We start from the raw sequence: 21,661 nt of genomic DNA, 5'->3' as shown, positions 1-21,661 counted from the left end.
AGGGCCTTCTCGAAGCTCTCCAGGGCCTTCTGGAAGAGGCTGAGGCCCAGGAAGGCGTTGCCCATGCTCAGGCTGACCTGGCCACCGAGCTGGGCGCCTGCCCGGGTGCCAGGCAGGCCGAGGCAGGTCTTGCAGTAGGAGATGGTCTTGTGAAACTCGCACAGCTTTTCATTGCTGCGTGCCAGGTTCAGGTAGCTCTCCAGGAGGAAGTTGGCATCCTCCAGCTCTCGAGCCGTGTCGATCTGCACCACAGCAAACTGCCCACCAGGGGTGGTGGGCCGGGGCCGTCAGCCCCGACTCTGAGCCTTGGCGCTGAGCCTTCTCCCCCTCCAAGCCTCAGAGCCCAAAGCCTCAGGCGCAGAGCCCAGTCCTCAGGTGCCGCCTCTGCTTCCCAGCCACAGACCAGAAGCCGCAGCTGGGAGTCTCCGCCTCCCAAGCCCAGACCCACAGCTTTTGCTTTTTTATCCTGAGCCTTGGTCTGCAGGCTTCACCACCACCCGCACCTCCCCAGCCAGCGCCTCCCCACACCCCACCAGGCTCAGACTCAGAACCCCAACAGGAAGGCTGGGAACCTAGACTTCGGGATCTGGCTTTGAGCTCTCCGAATCCTGAGGCTAAGAAGTTCAGCCTCAGAGCCTCAGACACGGAAGTTCAAGGCCACAGGCCCAGATCTGAAGCCAGGATCCAGCATCTAAGACCCAGGGCCTTAGATGCAGATTCAGAGCCTCAGGCTCCGGCCACTAGCCTGTGGGACACAGGGGACCCTGAGGAGGCAGGAGGGGGGCCAAAATGCCCGGGAGAGACCTTACGCTGGCTCCACCCTCCCACTCCGGCCGCGGGCGCTCCCACCTTCAGCATCTCCTTGTATCGGCCCATCTCCGAGTGGGCCGTGACCAGGCAGCCCAGCACCCGGAAGCGCCCCACGAGGTCGGAACTCTTCTCCAGCACCTTCATCCACACCTGCAGCGCCTTCTCTGTCTGGTTAGACTGGTACAGCTGGAGCCCCTTCTCGATCTGCTGCTTCGTCTGGTCCTGCCCCATCCTCAGAGACCCTCGCCGCCCGCGGAGAGACCCTGGTGGCTCTGTGCCTCTAGGCACTCATGGCAGGGAACCCACTGTGCCAGCTGCCCACTGAGCCCTCAGAAGGAGTGGGGCCTGGATGGAGAACGGGCGCCACCCTGGGAACAAAGCTGGTCCGGCCCCTGTCTGCAGCTGTCCCTGCCAGTTGGGGCCACGTGGCTGCTGAGGAATGTCAGGCACAAGGTCACGCGGGCCTCTGCCGCACCCACCCCCAAGCTGGGAGGAAGGTGTTCACTGCCCCCCACCCCCCTGCCCCGGACAGCCCCTTGGGGCATCTCTTTAGCACCTCTGACAGTGGCCCTGAGCCCCCTGGCAGGGCAGGCCTCCTCGCAGCCCAACCAAGGAGCTGCCTCCAGGAGTGGGCCGAGAGCGGGAGGAGGAAGGGATGAGGCTGGGTACATGGGCGGCCGGGAGGCTGAGGCGGGTGCCCAGCACTGAGCCCTGCCTCTCCTGCATCGCAACCTCCCCTCTCTGCCCACCCTCCCGAGGCTCTGTTCCTGTGAGTCACCAGCACCGAGGTCACTTACCCTCGGTGCCCCTGTTCACACCATCCCCACACGTTGTCCTAACTCACAGGCTGGCCCAAGCCGATCGCTCACCTCTCTGGGCCTCAGTGTCCCCCTCTGCAACATGAGGCTCTAACAGGCTAATAAACCCTAACTCGCAGGCTTGTTGGGAGCAGCATCACGTGGTGGGTAACAGCCTGGACCCCAGAGCCAGCTGCCAGGGTTTGAATTCTGACTCGGCTGCCTGTTAGCTGTGTGGACGGCATGACTTTGGGCAGGACGTAATGCCTCCTACTCCACCGGATTGTTAGGGGGACTACATGACTGCATCAACAGTGCCCGACACCTAGGAAAGACTGTGTGACATGAGCGACAGGTTCTCTTGAGCTTTGTCCATCTACTCTGTGGAAAACTGCCCACCCGGAATAGAAGTTGGCCTTTGAAGGTTTAAAAAAACACCCAACTCCAACCCCAGTCCCAGTTTGAAAGAGTCCTTGGGAGTTCCCTATATGACTCAGTGGTTAACGAACCCGACTAGGATCCATGAGGATGAGGGTTTGATCCCTGGCTTTGCTCAGAGGGTTAAGGATCCAGCATTGCCATGAGCTGTGGTGTAGATCGCAGATGCAGCTCAGATCCTGAATTGCTGTGGCTGTGGTATAGGCCAGTTGCTACAGCTCTGATTGGACCTCTAGCCTGGGAACCTCCATACATGTGGGTTCAGCCCTAAAAAAAGACAAAAAAAAAAAAAAAAAGGTTTGAAAGAGTCCCTTATAATGAGGTTAATGCCAGGGAGCGTGGACAAGGGCCAAGTTGTTTTTGTTTTTGTTTTGTCTTTTGTCTTTTTAGGGCCACACCCGAAGCATATGGAGGTTCCCAGGCTAGGGGTCGAATCGGAGCTGTTGCTGCCCGTCTACTCCACAGCCACAGCAATGCCAGATCCGAGATCATTAATACACTGCACCACAACGGGAACTACCAGATACTGTATTTTTCACAAATTGAGGTTCTGTGGCAACACTGCCTTGAGCAAATCTATTGGCAGATCCAATTCGCCTCTGTGACCTACACCACAGGCTGAGTTGGCAACGCCGGATCCTTAACCCACTGAGCAAGGCCAGGGACCGAACCCACAACCTCATGGTTCCTAGTCGGATTCGTTAACCACTGCACCACGACAGGAACTCCAGACATAACTTTTATACCCACTGGGAAATCAAAAAATTTGTGTGACTTGCTTTCCAGAGATACTTGCTTTATGTGGTCTGGAATGAAATCTGCAGTGCCTTTGAGGTGTGCCTGTACTCACTAATTTGTGCAACGATCACCACTACTACCAGAACATTTTCATCACCTGAAAAGAAGCCCCGTGCTCATTAGCAGTCACCCCTCATTCCTCTGTGTTACGGGTAGAATTGTCCCCCATTCATATGTGGATGCCTTAACCCCAGTATCTCAAAATATGACTTATTTGGAGACACTATCGTTTTGCTGCTGTTGCTGGCTGCCCCATGGCGTATGGAGTTCCCAGCCGGGGATCAGTTTGGAGACCCAGTTGTGACCTACATCACGCTGGGGCACTGGCGGATCCTTAACCCACTGCAGCGGGCTAGGGATTGAACCTACGTCCTAGCTTTACAGAGACGCCACCAATCCTGTTGCACCACAGCAACTCCTGGAGACACCACCTTTAAAGAAGTAAAAAGAGGCCATTAAAATGGACCCTGATCCAATATGACTAGTGTCACAAAAAGAGATTAGACACAGACACATAGAGGAGGAGAAAGAGGGACATTGACAAGGCAAGGAGAAAGGCCTCCCATGAAACCAACCTTTTCAACACCTTGACCTCTGATTTCTGGCTTCCAGAACTCTGAGAAAATTAATTTCTATGTTTTAACCCCCTCCTCATTGTACAGTGTCATGGCAACCTGAGCAAACAAATGCAACTTGCAGCCACAATCTACTTTTATGGACTTGTCTATTCTGGACATTTCATATAAACAGAAACGTATAGGAGTTCTCTGGTTGGTACAGCAGGTTAAGGACTCAGCATTGCCACCACTATAGCTCGAGTTACTGCTGTAGCTTGGGTTCGATCCCTAGCTCTGGAAATTCTGTATGTTGTGGGCACAGCCAAAAAATAAATAAATTAGAAATTAAAGGAATTGTACAATAGGTGGCCTTTTGCGATTGTCTTTTTTTATTTAACATAATGTTTGCAGGGTTCGTCTATACTGCAGCATAAATCAGTGCTTCATTTCTTTTTTTTTTTTTTTTTTTGTCTTTAGGGCCACACTCGCGGCATATGGAGATTCCCAGGCTAGGGGTCGAATCAGAGCTACAGCTGCTGGCCTACACCACAGCCATAGCAACTCGAGATATGAGCTGTGTCTTCGACCTACACCACAGCTCGCAACAATGCTGGATCCTTAACCCACTGAGGGAGGCCAGGGATGGAACCCGCGTCTTCATGGATGCTAGTCATATTTGTTTCCACTGAGCCTTGGCAAGAATTCTTTCATCTCTTTTAATTGCCGAAGAGTAGTAATTGAACAGATATACCATTTTGTTTATTCATCAGTCGATGGATATTTGAGTTGTTTCCCTTTTGGTTACTATGAACTATGACGCTATAAACATTCACGTGCATGTTTTCATGGGGACGTATGTCTTTTTGTATGTCTTGGGTGTATACCTACGAGAGGACCTGCTGGGTCACAGGCCATCCTGTGTTTAACTTGTGGAACTGCTCACCTCTCTGCCCTGGAGCCTTTGCCCCTGCTGGGCCCCTTCCTCCTCCTCCCTGCCCCAGCATCCTGCCCAGGAGGGTCCTAGTTGGAATGGCTTAGCTTAGGACACTCTCACAGAGAATGACATTCCATTCTGATAGGAGATTTATCTCTATAATTTTATATTCTTTTTGGGGGGGGTGCCCAGTGATCAAACCTGGGCCGTGGCAGTGACCTGAGCCACTGCAGGGACAACACAGTGCACTTAACGTGTCATGCCGCAAGGGAGCTCCTACAAGCTTACATTCATTAATGAGGTTATTAGCATAGTGTCTGTTTCCCCATTCAAATATGGGGGCAGGGATTTCATCTCATTCATCATTGATTGTGTCCCCAAAAGGAAGACCTGGGACACAATAAATATGTGAAATGAATCAATGGGAAAAAAGAGGAATGGAAGCTTAGTTCAGAATTTCTTTCTTTCTTTCTTTTTTTTTTTTTTTTTGGCCACCCACGGCGTATGGAGTTCCAGGGCCAGGGATCAGATCCCAGCCCCAGTTGTGATCTACGCTGCAGCTGTTGTGACCTATGCCGCCGCTGTGGCAACTCTGGATCCTTTCACTGTGCTGGGCTGGAGATCGAACCTGCATCCTGGCACTGCAGCCAGACAGCCGATCCTGTCGCGCCACAGCAGGAATTCCTAATTTTGAAATTTAAAGCAAATGCTCATGTCTGCCTCACCCCAGGGAAACTGAGCAGAGGCAGAAATGATCTCCTATTTACTGAAAGCAAAATGGGTGGAGAGAGGGGCAATCCGGGAGGCAGGTTGTGGGGTTGGTCCATGTCCCAGGGTCACGGCTCAGCAGAGGTCAAGGGGATGGAGAAGCAGGCCCTTAGGACTAGACAAGAACACCAGCACTGTAAACCAGCTATGATGGAAAAAATAAAAATCATTAAAAAAAAAAAGACCACCAGGACGCCCCTGGGGAAATGCTCTTGAACTCTGACTACAGGAAGCTGGGGGAGCGGGGAGAGTCGGGGAGCCACTGGCACAGGAGAGTTGGTGGGTCCTGGGTTGAAGTTAACCTCCAGAGGGGAAGGAAGCTGAAGAGCCAGCAGATTCTCTCCCTGTGGAGTCCAGATGCGAGTTCAACTTGAATCTTTGGCAGGAAGGAAAGGAGATGGGCAGCTGGTTTCTCCCCAAAGGAGTCTGGGACCACAGCCTTCTGGGTACCTGGGAAGTCGATGATACCAAAACTCAAAATCTTGGGAGTTCCCGTCGTGGCTCAGCGGTTAACAAACCCAACTAGCGTCCATGAGGATGTAGGTTTGATCCCTGGCCTTGCTCAGTGGGTTAAGGACCCGGCATTGCCGTGAGCTGTGGCTGCTCAGATCTGGCATAGCTGTGGCTGTGGTGTAGGCTGGCGGCTACAGCTCCGACTGGACCCCTAGCCTGGGAACCTCCATATGCCGTGGGTTCGGCCCTAAAAAGACAAAAACAAACAAACAAAGCAAAAAATACTCAAAAACTTGACAGGAAAAAGGCATCCTCTGTCCCAGCATCAGTGAGGTCGAGGTCAAGGTCATGCTCCTTTAAGGCAAGGGTGTGGTCTTGGTACCACTAGCACCTGCACAGTCCCCGGCAAAGTGAGAGGAGACCAAGAGAAGGAGAGCAACTACCATTTTCTAAGGTCACTGGGAGGCACCCAGAGGTAAAGTGACCTGCCCAAGACCATACAGCGACCTGGAGACAAACAGGGACTGGACTCTAGGGGTGCAGCATGTAACCATAATACTATCCCAGAAGAGGAGAGGGAGAAAAGGGAAGGGTGACAGTGGCCAGCTGTCCTCAGGAGTCACAGTGATGCTCACCAGACACACCCAAGCCCACTGGGAGCACTGTCCAAGGCCCTGGCATGGGTGGACAGAAAAAGATGGATACAAAAAGGCTAAGCAGAGGGTGTATGGAGTCAAGCCTTGCCCATCAATGGGCTAACAAAAGGCCCCCAGAAGTTGGGCAGGCGAGCCTCAAAATGAAACGGTACTTTCTGGACCACTGACCTCACAAGGTGATGGGCCAGCATGGCCCTGGGGCTTGTTCCATGTCCCTGCCATGTCCACTATCAGCGACATGCCCTACATTTTAGATCCCTGTTTTATAATCCAAAGTAGAGAATGAAGCTCGGGCCTGAAGCGAGGCTCACAACCTTGCATGTGAGGGTTGAAGATTTCCAAGTGGGTAGGCTACACCTGTCATCTGGGAGGCTGCATATAAAAATCCGAATTTCGGGAGTTCCCATTGTGGGCACAGAGGAAACAAATCCGACTAATAACCACGAGGTTGCAGGTTCGATTCCTGGCCACGTTCAGTGGATTAAGGATCTGGTGTGGCTGTGGCTGTGGCATAGGCCAGCAGTTGTAGCTCCTATTCGACCCTAGCCTGAGAACCTCCATATGCCGTGGGTGCGGCCCTAAAAAGCAAAATGAATAAATAAATAAATAAAAGCAATCTGTATTTCCTGCTTCTCTTGACGACTGGAAGCTCCAGCAAACCCCGGGCCTGTGACTCTGCCTATCAACCTGTCAAAAGGTTGGTGTCTGGCCCTGAGAGACCACTCCCTGTCCGCCACTCCCCGCTGCTCCCCTTGACACTGAAGCCATGTCACTTGTCACCTTAGATTGGCTTCCTTTCATATGCTTGCATCACCCATCTGGGCCCTGCAGCACCTGCACTTACAGCCCCTGCACAACAGATACAACTGGAGGGGACAGTCCCAGGCCCCTTCTGCCACAATGAGTGGAATCCTTGGGATGTCAGTCCCTCTTAACAAATTCTTTTCCTATTGATAGATGGGGCTTTACCTTTCTAATATGGTTTCTGTGAAAACCAAATGACATGATAAAATAAGAACTTGGGGTTTCCAATTTGGCTCAGCAGTAATGAACCAGACTAGTATCCATGAGGATGCAGTTTGATCCCTGGCCTCACTCAGTGGGTTAAGGATCCGGCGTTGCTGAGAGCTATAGTGTAGGTTGCAGATGTGGCTCAGATCCTGTGTTGCTGTGGCTGTGGTGGACGCCAACAGCTGCAGCTCAGTTCAGCCCCTAGTCTGGGAAATTCCATATGCCATGAATATAGCCCTAAAAAGACAAAAATAAAAATAAATAAAGAAAGAAAGAAAGAACTTACTTTGTGGAGTTCCCACTGTAGCATAATGGTATGGGCAGTGTCTTGGGAGCACTGGGACGCAGGTTCAATCCCCTGGGGTTATGGATCCAGCGTTGCCACAGCTGTGGCTTAGGATGCAACTGCAGCTCGGATCTGATTCCTGGCCCCGGAATGCCGTACGCTGCCGGGCAGCCAAAAAAGGAAAAAAAAAAAAAAAAAGGACTAGCTTTGAAAACACGATGTTTTACTAATGCCTCTTGAATGGACCTCCTGAAGTTTCCTTGAATTGCTTTTTATTGTTTTTAATAGTGAAAAACCTAGAAATAATTTGTGTCCAATAGGAAAGATGCTGAGAAACCATGAAATGCTATATAGCCTCTAAAAGTGAAAGCTGTAGGTACCGATGCATGAGCGCAGATGGAAGGACACCCGTGACACCATAACTGAAAAACTGCACACCACAGAACATTCTGCACATTGTGGCATGATCACATTTTTATTAACCAAAATTATATATGTACATACTTTTGTATATAGATAGAAACTGGAAGCAGATTTCCCCATCTGTTTAGCGATTATCAATGGGTGGTGGGGTGGGGAAAACGCTCACTTTTAACTCGGATGTACTTATGGGTTGCTAGCAACCTGAACGAGCACTTTTGCCAATGGCGGCACCATGACAAGCGCTGGAGACAATCTCTTATCTTGCAAACCCTGTTGAATGGGTGTTTTCATTTCCATTTGGCAGATAAGGAATCTGAGACTGAAGAAAGTCCCTTGCTCAAGGTCACACAGCTGGTATTACAACCAGATTAAGAGACTCCTAAACACAAGCTTTTCCCACTGCATGCTCAGGCATATGAGGTTCCCAGGCTAGGGGTCTAATTGGAGCTACAGCTGCTGGCTTTCGCCACAGCCACAGCAACACCATATCCGAGCCGAGTCTGCGACCTACACCACAGAGCACGGCAACGCCGGACTCTCAACCCACTGAATGAGGCCTGAATCATCACTCCTAGTCGGATTCATTTCCCCTGCGCCACAATGGCAACTCCCTCTTATGTTTTGCATTAAAAAAACCCAAACAACAAAAAACCCCAAACCCTCAAATCTTAAAATGACTTTAATAAAAAAAGGCCATTGTGGAGTTCCTGTTGTGGCACAGTGGAAATGAATCCAACTGGTATCTGTGAGGATACGGGTTCGATTCCTGGCCTCACTCAGTGGGTTAAGGATTCAGCAATGCTTTGAGCTGTGGTGTAGGTTGAAGACTCAGATCGGATCCTGCATTGCTGTGGCTGTGGTGTAGGCCGGCAGCTGTAGTAGCTCCAATTCAACCCCTAGCCTGGGAACTTCCATATACCGTGGGTACAGCCTTTAAAAAAAAAGGCCACTGTGTCACATAATCCCCAGGCTCTGGGCACTCTCCACTTCAGGAATGACCAGGTGGTGGCACTTGTGGGGCCGCAGGGCCACATGTAGCACCCCCTCCCTCAGGGGCCTTCTGGCTGCCAAAGGGGCTCTCCAGCAGCACCGGGGGCTCTCAGAGCAGGTGCCAGCATCAACTTTCTCACAGGGCAGAAAGCTCTAACAGGATTCCTGTAAAGCTGCTCTAAGGGACTCGCTTGTCATTTGTTTCACAGCCACAGAGGGCCTACAGAGAATTTGGGTACAGGCTGGTAGCTAGTAATCTATAAACAGGTGTGAAAACAAGCTATTCTTTTTCCTAGAGTGGGTGGAAGTTTCTAAATTAAAATTCCAATGTAGCCGGTGGGGAAAAAAGCACACCAGTGAGCTCCTGGACAAAGGCAACTGTCATCTTTCGATATTTGTTACCCACTCATCAAATGTTTCCTGGATGCTTATGATCTGCCAACTCCTGAGGCTTCAGTGAAGAGCAATACATAGCCCCTGCCTTCATGAAGCTCTATTCTAGCGGTGGAACTGAAACCAGGGTGCCCAGGGTCCCCCATTCACTCTCAAAGGAACATGCTCTGCAGAGACTTCGGAGTCTGGATGACCCGAGTGAAAACCCACGTCCCAGTCTAGCTGTGAGACAGAAGAACTGCAGTGTATCTGTCTCAGTCTCCACCTCCGACACTGCCAGTGGCTGGGTGGACTGGGACAGGTGCTACAACCCATAAAAAGTACTGCTTTGGCTTTCTTTTTTTTTTTTTTTTTTTTTTTGTCTTTTTGCTATTTCTTGGGCCGCTCCCACGGCATACGGAGGTTCCCAAGCTAGGGGTCTAATCGGAGCTGTAGCCACAGGCCTACGCCAGAGCCACAGCAACGCAGGATCCGAGCCGCATCTGCAACCTACACCACAGCTCACGGCAACGCCAGATCGTTAACCCACTGAGCAAGGACAGGGACCGAACCCGCACCTCATGGTTCCTAGTCGGATTCGTTAACCACTGAGCCACGACGGGAACTCCTGCTTTGGCTTTCTTAATAGCAAAGCAACTCTTCAGAACAGTCCTGACCACCATGACTGACTGTGATGATGGAACTGTTCCCTGCCCTGCAGAGTCCGATACGGCAGCCACTAGTCACGTGCAGCCTCACGGTGAAACTGAGAAATGAAGGTTTATTTTACTTTTTGCTTTTTAGGGCCGCACCCTTGGGATATGGCAGTTCCCAGGCTAGGGGTCCAATCGGAGCTGTTGCTGCCGGCCTACGCCAGAGCCACAGCAAATGCCAGATCCGAGCTGCGTCTGTGACCTACATCACAGCTCACTGCAACGCCGGATCCTTAACCCACTGAGCAAGGTTGGGGATTGAACCCACAACCTCATGGTTCCTAGTTTCTGCTGCTCCACAATGGGAACTTCGAAATGAAGTTTTAAATTTAATTCATAGCTACAGTAGCTAACAGGTTATCCTACTGGACCAAGCAGGCAGGTCTAGAAGACTGTCAGAGTCTGGTCACGGTGAGTGATACAGCAGGTAAGAGAAGGAGCTGGGAGGAGTGGAAGGGACGGGGCCTTGCAGAAACACGGCTGAACTGCGAGAAGACAAGCTCAGAAAGGCTAGAAATGGCAGGAGCAGGTGGTCCAAGGCTAGTGCTGTGAATAGTTTTCAAGCACGGGGAGGAAAGGAGACCTCAGGAGGTAGGCTAAGCGAAGGCCGGACACAAAAGGCACCACACTTAGGTGACAAATCCAGAAGAGGCAAATCTACAGAGCAGAAAGATGAGTGGTTGCCAGGGGGTGGGAATGGGGCTGAGGGAGGAAGGGGAGTGACTGCTAATGTGTATGGGGTTTCTTTTTAGGGTGACGAGAATGTTCTAAAATTAGGTTGTGGTGATGGTTGCACAACGCTCAAAACCTGGCCTGGATGTTTTAAGTGGGTGAATGATCTCTTAGGCAGTTGGAAAACACCCTCAGCCTCAGGAGGATTCAAGGCACCGGGACCCTGCGCAGGGCGGGCTGGGAATGGAGGCAGGTCCTACGCACTTGGCTGCAGGAATGTTGCGATGGTCCTTCCTGGCTGAAGTGTGTTTAAGTTCCCATCCCAAGACCTGACTTTGATTCAAAAGAACAAGAGCCCTCCCTCGAGCCGGAACCTTTAGCAGTAAAGAGAAAGTCAATGTATGCAAAAGAAATTAAACACCAGATTTGGGGGGGGTTGGAGAGGACTCCCGAGAGAGAAGGAAAGCGCTTGGAAAAGGCAGAAGGTGCGAGAAAAAGCCATCTAGGCTCCCTCCTGGAAGGGCAATGTAATCAGACATTGGTTTGACATTCTCAGAGGTGAAGAGACAAACCGCCTCTTTCATTTCTTTCCTGATGGCTTTTCACCATCGGGGACTGAGATGCTCAGGTGTGAGCACAGTATGTAAAGTACCTGGGAGCATTAGGGACGCTGGGTACTGACTGAGAAAGCCAGTAAGCCAGAACCAGGGGTGTGGCAAAAATCAGGTGCTGGAAGAATCTCTTCAAAAATAAATGGTGACTGCACATGGGCTTTTAAAAGAAATACGAACAGTTTAACTAAGACACAGATATATGATTATAAGGATGCATAAGCAAAAACATTTTTTAGAGGTTAAAAATATTATCTCTGACATATTCCCTTTTTTTGTAAATTTTGAAGTGAAATAACAGCCTTTAACTATGATGATAAACTGGAAGATGTTCAAGTTGTACTTGACCTTCTATTTTTATACCAAGTTCTACATCAGGAATACTAGGTGTCTAAGGCAGACTTACAGAGATGCTCTACCACCTGGATCGTGAGGCACAGGAAATGTGCTGGGTGGGAGACAACTTCAGATTCAACCACTCACTAGTCACAGGGAAGCCCCTGACTCTATCCTGGCCCAATTTCCCAAAGTGTGAAATAGATCTCTTTGAGAAGGCACCCATGGACATTTTACATACACTGATGATTATGTAGCTTCATGCCTATTTTTCATTTTTTTTTAGGGCCACACCTGTGGCATATTTAAATTCCCAGGCTAGGGGTCAATGCAGCTGCCGGCCTGCACCACAGCCACAGCAACACCAGTTCCAAGCCACATGTGCAACCTACACCACAGCTTGTGGCCACGCTGGTTCCTTAACCCACCGACTAAGGCCAGGGATAAGACTCAAATATTCATGGATACTAGTTGGGTTCTTAAACCGCTGAGACACAATGAAGACTCCTACAATTTCTCTTTTTTTCTTTTTAGAGCCACACGTGCAACTTGTGGAAGTTCCCAGGATAGAGGTCTAATTGGAGCTGTAGCTACTGGCCTACACCACAGCCACAGTAACATGGGATCCAAGAGGCATCTGCAACCTATGCTGCAATTCACAGCAACACCAGATCCTTAACCCACTAAGCGAGGCCAGGGATCAAACCCACATCCTCATGGATGCTAAACCCCTGAGCCACAACAGGAACTCTTCAGGTATATTTTTAAACATATATTAGGACATCAAACCTGTGACTTCACAAGTACTAGTGGTCAGGATGAAGTGAGGGTTTTTTTCCCCCTCCTTCAGCCACCCCACAGCATACGAAGTTCCCGTGCCAAAGGTCAAATCAGAGCCAGAGCTGTATGACCTATGCCACAACTGCAGCAACCTCAGATCCTTAATCTACTGAGCTGGGCCTGGGATGGAACTGGAGCCTCCACAAAGACAAGCCAGATCATTAACACACTGTGCCACAGCAGGAACTCCCCTGAGGTGAAGTTTTAAAACAAGTTGTTTTAAAACATTAGTTGATGATGTTGGACAACACTGTGAATGTAGTCAATGAACTGTTCACTTAGTAACCATGAGGATGTGGGTTCAATCCCTGACCTTGCTCAGCGGGTTAAGGAGCTGGTGTTGCTGTGAGCTGTGGTGTAGGCTGGTAGCTGTAACTCTGATTCAGCCCCTAGCCTGGGAACCTCCATATGCCTCGGGTGCAGCCCTAAAAAGCGGAAAAAAAACAAAAAACAACAACAAAAAAACCAGTTAAAAAATAAAATTGTTCTATGTATTCTATCATGAAGGAAAAAAAAAAAAAAACCCAAACATAGACAAAGCATTGCTTGGGTGGTAACAGATCTAGCAGAGTGTGCAACGGAGTGATGTTTTGCAAACACTCCAGTCCTCATGGGAAGTGGTACCTTGCAGGAGCAGGCTGACCAACAATGTGGAGCATGGAGTTGCCAGTGAACCCCTTACACAGCACTTTTGAGAGCAGAGCTGAAATGATTCACCATTGAGGGAGCCACAAGAGTTGTAGGGTCCCCCACAGCACTAGAGCCTAGAGGACAGCATGCAGATCACATGTGATGAGGCTGCACAGACTAGCTAAAGCACACTGACCTGCTTTTATTGACTTATTTCCTCAGGAGCAGTAAAGAGAATGGGCCTGGGAGTCAGGCAGACCTGGTTTGATTCTCAGTGCACACCACCTTCCAGTGGGCAACCCATTTCTTTTTAGTATGAGTTGTTTTATTTTTAAATGTGCACAGGGAGGGAGTTCCCCCATTGTGGCTCAGTGGAAATGAACCCGACTAATATCCATTAGGATGCAGGTTTGATCCCTTGCTCAGGGGGTTAAGGATCCAGCATTGCCGTGAGCTGTGGTGTAGGTGGCAGACGTGGCTCGGATCCTGCATTGCTGTGGCTGTGGTGTAGGCTGGCATTTGTGGCTCCAATTCAGTCCCTCATCTGAGAACTTCCATATGCCATAGATGCAGCCCTAAAAGGCAAATAAATAAGTAAAATAAAAAAATAAAACGTGTACAAGGGAAAAACATAATATGAAATATCACATAATTATATAATAACCAGAAATATAATAATAACTGGTTATTTCTGGGGAGGGGTTAATGCTGCCTTTTTTTTTTTTTTTTTTTGCAACCCAATTTCTTTCGGTCTCAGTTTACTCATCTGTAAGATGGGGGTGCGAAGAACAGCAGCTCCCTCTCGGAGGTGTTACAAGGACTAGAGCACATAAGGTGTATGGAGTGTTTCCCACAGCACCAGGACAGTGGTAAACAGTCAAAACATTAGTTAGGACAATCAGTGCATAAACATTTCATGGGCTAGTACACAGTTCAGCTTCCACTGGGATATGCTACGCAGGCACACCCCACATAGCGGGACTCTGGGTGAGGAGGTTGAGGCCTAGCCCACCCATAGGCCATGCTGGCTGCATGCCTCTGGATAGGCACCAGTTCATAAGGACCGGCCTCCTGGTCCAGGGGCTGACTGAATCCTCATTTCAAGAGGTCTGAGGCAGCCCAGGTACAAGAGTCATCTAGAATTTCTGAGTAGTAAACCCAGAAAACCTCACAAATGCCCCTCTGCGATCTTGTTCTGAGGTCAGAATGATGGGGAAGGAGTGGTGAAGGTATAGAGAAGAGAGCCCCACGCTCTGGGCTTCTGTGCTGGTTGGCCGCCACCCCAAGCACAGAACTCCAAGCAGCCAGGGAAGGGACTTGCACACACTAGGCTGGGCCAGTTCTGCAGGTGGCTGCCACTAAGAAAAAACACAAAAATGAAGGGTGCCAAAAGAAAATTTTAAGTGCCTCCCTATTATCGGGGTGTTGAGAAGAATGCAGGATGACAGAGAAGGCAGTTTTCTTGCAGAAATCCCATTTTTTCCCCCCCAGGAGTCCAGGGTGGTTCTGACACACACCGACTAGTACATCAAAACAAAACCATACCAGGGTGCCCACCCCTTGTAGGGGAATGCCACCAACCCCTCCAGCCCCAAGGACCACAGCCCACCCCGGCAGTCAAACACTCTGAAGACAGCATCAGTTTTTCTCAAACAGTTTAATAGCAAATAAACAAAGGAAGGTACCACACTTGGCAGATACAAAATGACTTTTTGTCCGTGTGTCTGTGCAATTAAAACAGATTTAGGTTCCCCATTGGGACAAAAGGAAAAACACACAAAAAAGGAAGGAGAATCCTTTTAAACACATACTCCCTTGCTTCAAACAATTTTTTTTTTTCTTTTTTAATCCACTACACAAACTCTGTGATCAGGTCAGAAAAGCAATAAGGGCTCTTCTTGCCTTTTTTTTTTTTTAAACCATTAAAGTAAAATCCATAATTTTCTACATAGTACAACACAATTTCACACAAAAAAGACATTTTCTTTTGCAAATCAAAACAGGAAAGAAAGGAAAAGCTCAAACAAGGTAAAGAAAAAGCATTTCTACGGCTGAATCACGACTTTGAGTTGATTGAATCCCGTTTGTTGCTGCAAGAACAGACTGTGCGTTTGGTCATAGTGGCAATTTTTTTTTCTCTTCACATTGTGAAATCACTTTACATTGTTTTCTAGTAGAAAAGGCAAAAAACTGTACAAAACCCCTAGTGTTAAATACAACGTTTGTACCAATAAAAAACTCACACAGGTTTGTCTCCAAAATGTAAAGTTTCTTTTTTTTTTTTTCTTTTTAAATTATTCACAAAAAGCAGCTGGAAATCAGAAAGGCAGCTGCCGCTCCAGGGTCTCAAATCCATTAAAACCACCACAGAACAATTAAAACAATCAGAGAGAGAAAAGGAAAAGAAACAATGTCCAACGTTTGGCATTTGGTTTTATCCACAGGTTTTCCCAGAGCTCCTCTTGGAATTGAAAGCAAAATATCTTGGCAAACACGGGTTCTGAATACACAGAAGGGAGCCTCAGCGCTTCTGCCAACAGAGGCAGCTCTGTGCAGTCAGACTGTGGGGTGCACGGCAGTCTCGCTCAGGCTGGGGTTCCTGGCCTCGTTCCATCCAATCACCCCTTCCAAGAAATTAAGCAGCCTACCATTCATGGGGCCATTTGGCCACCCTCTCCTCCTAGAAAGAGTGGCCCCAAGCATAGTACTAGGCAACCTGCTGGGTCCCAGAGCAGAAGTTCTGCTGGGATCCGCTCCTTCATCAACCCCAGCATGGATGATGCTAACAGTGCTTCTACCTTCCCCACCCCCCACCCCAGACCCTCGGCTAGCCCTCTCCACCCTTCCCTGACAATCCTACTTCCCAGCTCTCTCACCCACCAGCAGCTCAGGCCTGGGTGGGATCTATCCCCAACTCCTCCCTCTGCAACCTCTTACCTCCACAGACCCATCCTGTGACCTCTCACCTCCTCTGGCCTCTCCCTCTGCCATTCACATTCTTACTCAAGTCCCTAAGACCCTGAGGCTGGATGGTGCCACAAGAGAGGAGGGCAAGTTCCCCTCAGGGAACCAAGGAACTAGCTTGCCTGGCACCCAGGGACAGTAGCTATTTGGCTCTTCACCTGATTTAAAAAAAAAAAAAAAAAAAAAAATCCCCGCCCTTACCCCCACCCCACTAGCTAAGCAAGAGCAGAGCTGTGGTGAAGAGCCAGTGTGGGGTGGCTGGTGCCCAGGGCTGTAAACAGTGTGAAGACTGTAGTATTGTGCTTGTCACCTAGGAAAAGCGCTGGCAGGTGTGGGGCCGCTTAGTGCACAGACGGCTTCCTCGAGTGGTTAAGAACACCCTCTTCACTCGGGGCCGAGGGATGCTCACTACCCCTAACGCGCTAAGCCTTTCATCCACCCACAGCCACCTTCTGGGTTCTATCTCTGCTCCTCGGGCCTTTCTGGACCCCCTTCCCTCCCGTCTCTGAGCAGAGCAGCCGGCCTCCTGGAGGCCCCGCCGAGGCCTGGAGGCTGTACGAGGTGACAGTCTAAGTGCACAGGCAGACGCTCTAAGGGCAATAGAGGAGAAAGTTGCCACTTCAAAATAAAACAATACAATCTCGAAAAAAAAAAAAATCAACCCCACAACAATTTAAAACAGCTTCTTTGAAACCCTTTTAAATCGGTCAGTTTTTGCACAAACTATAGAAAACAGAGAGGTGAAGGTGATATTTACGAAGGTGTGAAGAAACAGCAGGAAACATGCAAAACTTGTTTTTTCTGGGCATAATCTTAGTAGGAAAAGAAAAAATTCAAAACAAAAACACAAAAACAATACAAAAACAAAAAAAATCAAAGCATCACATTTTGCTGTGGAGACTGTAGGAACAAGCATGGAGGCGGGCATGGTGGAGCTGAAGGGAAGGGGCCAGAGGGGTCTGCACACCCCTGCAGGGTCGCTACAGGGGAGAACCACAAAAGAAAAAGAAAAAGAAAAAGGGCTGGCTGGGGCCCAAACTGCAGCCGGCGGTCAAGAAGGCAAAGGGTTTCAGGTGTTTTCTGCAGTTGAGAACTCAGAAAAACAAAAATAGGATCACATGCGGTCTCCTCAAGCCCCACAAACTATATCAGCAAAATGTGCTCAGGAGCCTCAAAGGTTTTAGTGACATCTTTTATTTCATTGTTTACTTCAAAGTTGTCTTTAAAACTAAGCACACAGAGAAACGAAGCCTAGAAACGGACTGGCTGTGTGTTCACAGAAATACAAACACCACGCGGTATGTGCTAGTAGGGCTGCTCTGAAGACAATTACAAAGAATTGGAATCACAAAATCAAGTGGTTATCTTATGAAGTTCTAGAAAAATAGATTTTTTTATATTCAAATGCAAGTTTAAATATTTCCCCTTCAGCAGTCGTTCTAGCAAAACCAATTTGGCAGCACAAAAGAAAAAAAAAGGAAAGAAAAAAGAAAACAAAGAAAGAAACAAACATAATAAAAATACACATCAGCATCAAAGATCAACACAAGGTCAAAGGTGAGAGTTCAAGCATCAGAGAAGCTGAAGAGACAGGGATTTGGACGATGTACTTGACGCCACATCGACATGCTTTAGGCACAACGATGAACAAACGGCAGGAATCTAGAAAAAAAAACAAACCAGAAAGAGGGAGACCCACTGAGTTACACAGAGCAATACATCCAAACAAAGAGAGAGAGAACAGGAACACTCACTGTGCACAGCCCTGAAATGAGGAGGCGGGGGCGCGGGGGGTGGGGGTAATGACAGGAACTTGTGCACATGCTAACAATGGACACAGGGAAAAGTCAAAAAAGGACATGGAGGACACCAAGAAAACATCCAACTGCCAGAGACAGAAGGGAACCTAAGGCTTGGATTTCCCTAGAAGCGCCCAAATGTGTCCAAAAAGGTCTCCGGTGGAGCAGAGCCTCAGCCTCTCCCCGACTCCTGGTCAAGACTCCAGGAGCAAGTGGAAGCTGCTGGCTGGGGTGGGGAGAATTCTTTAGCGGAGAGGGCAGGATTTCTCCTCAGTACTAGGGTACGGCCCCTTGTTCCCAGAAATCCAAGCTCTTAGCTTCCTCCCAGGCCCTGGCCACTCATGTGGGACCCAGGAAACAATGTCTGGCTGCGTTCAAGGCAAATTAATTTCATGATGAAACCCAAGTAAGAAACAAAACCACAGCAGAAATCACATTTATGTGAGTGAAACCCCCACACAACAGAAAAGGATTGCTTAAGACTTGACTGCAAGTCTCCACTCTCCCAGCTGAACCCTTTCACACCGTAAGACTTGTAGGGAAGCAGCTTCTTCACAAAACCATCTTTGGCCTGGGGAGAGAACTGTGCTCAAGGGCAGCACTGCTGTGCGAATCCACTGGGCAGTGGATGAGAGAACAGAGAGAAACGCCTGGGCTCATCAGCTGGCCGCTGCGGCAGCCCAGGGCCCTGCTGAGGTGCACGCTCCTTTTAGAAACAAAACCCACAAACAGGTATGAAACCTCGGGGTGGGTATCAAAGGCGACTGATCACACCTTTATCCTTCATGTTAACAGGAAAGGGGTTTTCATACAGTCCCAGAGCCCAGGACAAATCCATGTACAAATGACAGTGAAACAGGGGAGGAGGGTGAGAAAGCGGAGAAAGTGGTAAGAGTGGCGTTCTGGGCTTTGGAAAACCCCCCCGATGGCCAAGGAGGAAGACAGAACAGAAGGTTAGCGGTCACAGCACCGGCAGCACCCTGGGGAGCACAGCTCTCTCCTCTGCCAATTCACAGCATTAACTCCTTCCCCCTCTGGCAGATTAGCTGGGCTGCAAAGGGCCACAGAAAGTCAGTAGTTTCAATCATACACAGCACCCTGTGTGTACAACAATCACATTCTGGATTCTACAAAATCCTGGCCTTTTCCAGAGATATAATTTAGGTAATAAATATTCTCCACCCCGGAGCTGTATAAAACTTCTATAAAAATAGAAACGACATTCTTGGTTCCAGCTGGTTGGGATTCAGAACAGCGCCTCCCCAACCTAGCATTTTTTTCTTTTTTTGTTTTCTTTTTTCTTTTTTATTTTTATTTTTATTTTTTTTGCATTTATTTAAAAAATCCCATCATGACCCTGGAAGCCTTTGGAACAGTTTTATCCTTGAAACACAGGACACATTTCTCCCAGTGCGCAGAATTCAAGTTTACGTGGTTCAGCTTAAGAAGGATGTTTCATGTTTCTTAGAGGACAACAGACCCAAGTTATCACTATGAAAAGGGAACAGCTGTCCCAGTTTCAATGGGATAATCCAACACCACCAACTACGTGTACAACGTCAAGACGGTCAATCCTTGTCTGTGGCCCAAACGGACAGCATGACAAGGACAGAGTCCCCACCTGACTTAATAGCAAACCAACCCCTTTAATCTCATCTGCTGCTAGGGACCAGGACTGATGCTAGTGAGGTTAAGACCTCAGGGACCCAGTCCCTGGCCTTGGCTAAGAGTCACATCCTAACAGGGCCTCCTCTGCCCAGGTGCACATTCCCAACAGCAGAACCTTTCTGGTTCTCCACCCCAGCAGCCTTTCTTGGAGCCGAGGCAGAGCCCAGAGGCTGTATGGGTCAGAGGCAAGAGCTGGAGTGAGACCTGTGGGAGGCAGCAGGGAGCTAACTGTAAGCATGAGGACACAATTAAACACGGCAATACTGAGGTAAATGAACACTAAATCCATATGGAAGCTGTAAACGTCCTGTTGTCTCCTCTGTCGCCAAGAGCAGGAGATGGGCTGGAGTGGTCAGAAGAGGGGCCTGCCTCGTTGGGAACACTACATCTGGGATACCTCAACCAAGGAGGCAAACAAGCATGGATTTCTTAACCCTTCTAAGTACAAAAGTGCGTGCACTGGCACATGCAGCACTGGCTTAAAGGGACCTTCTGATTCAGGTACAGCAAGAAGCAGGCTCCTCCCCTGACTCGATGGCTTTTGATCACTCTGCTCAGGGGAGGTGCTCCCTTCAGCTCGATACGACAAGCCCTTCTTGGATATACCCTCCTAAGAAAACTGTGGCTGGGATGGGAGTGACATTCCTTGCTGTGCTCAACTACAAAAAAGGAAACCAAACAATGTCTTCCCTAGAGGCCTTCTTTAAAGGAACCTGGTAGAAATGGGCCGCTGTCTAATAGTTTGGTGTTGAAATAAACTAAATATGATCTTGTTGACCGGCTGCTTCTTCCTAACAGCCAACAGCCAAGCAGGGCCAATCCATCACCCATGGCTGGCTGGGAAAGCTGCTAAGAGGTGATGTACCCCTGCTTTTTGCATATGTCAGGCTAATTTAACAGGTGCTTTATTTCCAGAGAATTGTTAGCCCCTATTTAGGAAAAAAGGGGCAGAAACCCTAGATAAGAATCTAAAAAATAGGTGGCAAGAACTCGGTATTTCCACAGAAGGCAGCCATGGAGGAGTTTTAGCCACCAGCCCCCAAGGCCCTTGGGTGTCAAGTCACTCTCACTCTCCAAAGCCAACCCCACCTTCTCCCCACCCCAAAGCCCCTGGATGTCAGTCATCCTTTCACCCACTCTCGCACTCAAGATTCTGGGGGCCAGTTTTTCGTTTCACTCAGTCCTCTCTCTTGGGGTAGTTGGGGGAAAATTCTGCTGTTCTTTTTTAATGTTTCTCCATCCCCTGTCCTCCCCCAGGGCAGTATGATGTTGGTCCTTCTCAACACACACTGGTTACAAACACAGCAAACTTTAAATAAAGGAAAAAAAAAAAAAAAAAAAACTCAGGATATGGCACCTAAACTCCAAAGTAAAACACTGGAAACCAAAGCACAAACTTGTCCTCTGTATGAAGCGAAATTCCCACAGAAGGCAGTAGCCGAGTCTTCAGGGCAAGCTGTGCCTGCGAGAGTGGCAGGGATCAGGGTCCAGGGCTGTCAACACACAGCCTTAGGGCTTCGAATCATTAAGGGTGCTCCTCCCCCACTTACCAGAAGACCCTCTCACTCCAGTCTCAGAGGGGAGAACGCTCAGTAGGGCTTGCTGTCATTCTTCGAACGTTTGAGCTGCACTTTAAGCCGCTTCATGCCAATCTGAAAGCCGTTCATGGACTGGATGGCAGCTTGAGCAGAAACAGGATTGTCGTAACTTACAAAACCTGTGTGTCCAAGCAGAAACCTAGGTGAGGGACATAATGAGGCAAGGAGATTCTCAGTCCCCTTACATAAGAGACAGCTTATGAGCTTAGTCTCAAATCCCAACTTCTCTCAGTAGGGATGAGAATTCTTGAAATTATACCACATGAAATAAATCAAGTTCCTAGTAACATCACCATACTACCTTAAAGTTTTTTGGCCAAGCCATTTCCATACATTATTATTATTATTTCTTTTAAACTTTGGAGTGATGGTGTAGGTAGAGATCACCATTCCCACTATAGAAATGAAAAAACTGGGAGTTCCCGTCGTGGCTCAGTGGTTAACGAATCCGACTAGGAACCATGAGGTTTCGGGTTCGGTCCCTGGCCTTGCTCAGTGGGTTAAGGATCCGCCATTGGTGTGAGCTGTGGTGTAGGT

The 21,661-nt window shown here is 48.9% G+C and overlaps 2 protein-coding genes across 41 annotated transcripts in view; both read right to left on the bottom strand.

Annotated features, from left to right (window-relative positions):
* The window catches only part of RAPSN (receptor associated protein of the synapse), a 14,044-nt gene extending 11,883 nt beyond the window's left edge, over positions 1 to 2,161 (bottom strand). The window contains exons 1-2 of one of the 2 annotated variants that reach the window (XM_013994350.2): positions 850 to 2,161; positions 1 to 257 (exon numbers count right to left, since the gene is read on the bottom strand). The exon at positions 1 to 257 is cut by the window's left edge and continues 82 nt beyond it. In XM_013994350.2, coding sequence (XP_013849804.2) covers positions 1 to 257; positions 850 to 1,041 — 449 coding nt within the window. In that variant the 5' untranslated portion in view covers positions 1,042 to 2,161. The remainder of the gene's footprint in view (positions 258 to 849) is intronic. The other variant, XM_003122810.6, reaches the window with a different exon arrangement.
* CELF1 (CUGBP Elav-like family member 1) overlaps positions 7,651 to 21,661 on the bottom strand; it is a 94,961-nt gene continuing 80,950 nt past the window's right edge. For 21 of the 39 annotated variants that reach the window (XM_021083092.1, XM_021083114.1, XM_021083078.1 and 18 more), the window contains one exon: positions 14,734 to 21,243. In XM_021083092.1, the coding sequence (XP_020938751.1) occupies positions 21,116 to 21,243 (128 nt within the window). In that variant the 3' untranslated portion in view covers positions 14,734 to 21,115. Of the gene's footprint in view, positions 7,669 to 14,733; positions 21,244 to 21,661 lie in introns of those variants that run through there. The other 18 variants (XM_021083098.1, XM_021083110.1, XM_021083079.1 and 15 more) reach the window with 4 other exon arrangements.

This window comes from Sus scrofa, chromosome 2 (assembly GCF_000003025.6).
Source record: "Sus scrofa isolate TJ Tabasco breed Duroc chromosome 2, Sscrofa11.1, whole genome shotgun sequence".
Classification (NCBI taxonomy): Eukaryota; Metazoa; Chordata; class Mammalia; order Artiodactyla; family Suidae; genus Sus; species Sus scrofa.
The sequence above is the reverse complement of the archived record's forward strand: the minus strand, read 5'-3'. Positions and strand labels throughout refer to the sequence as shown.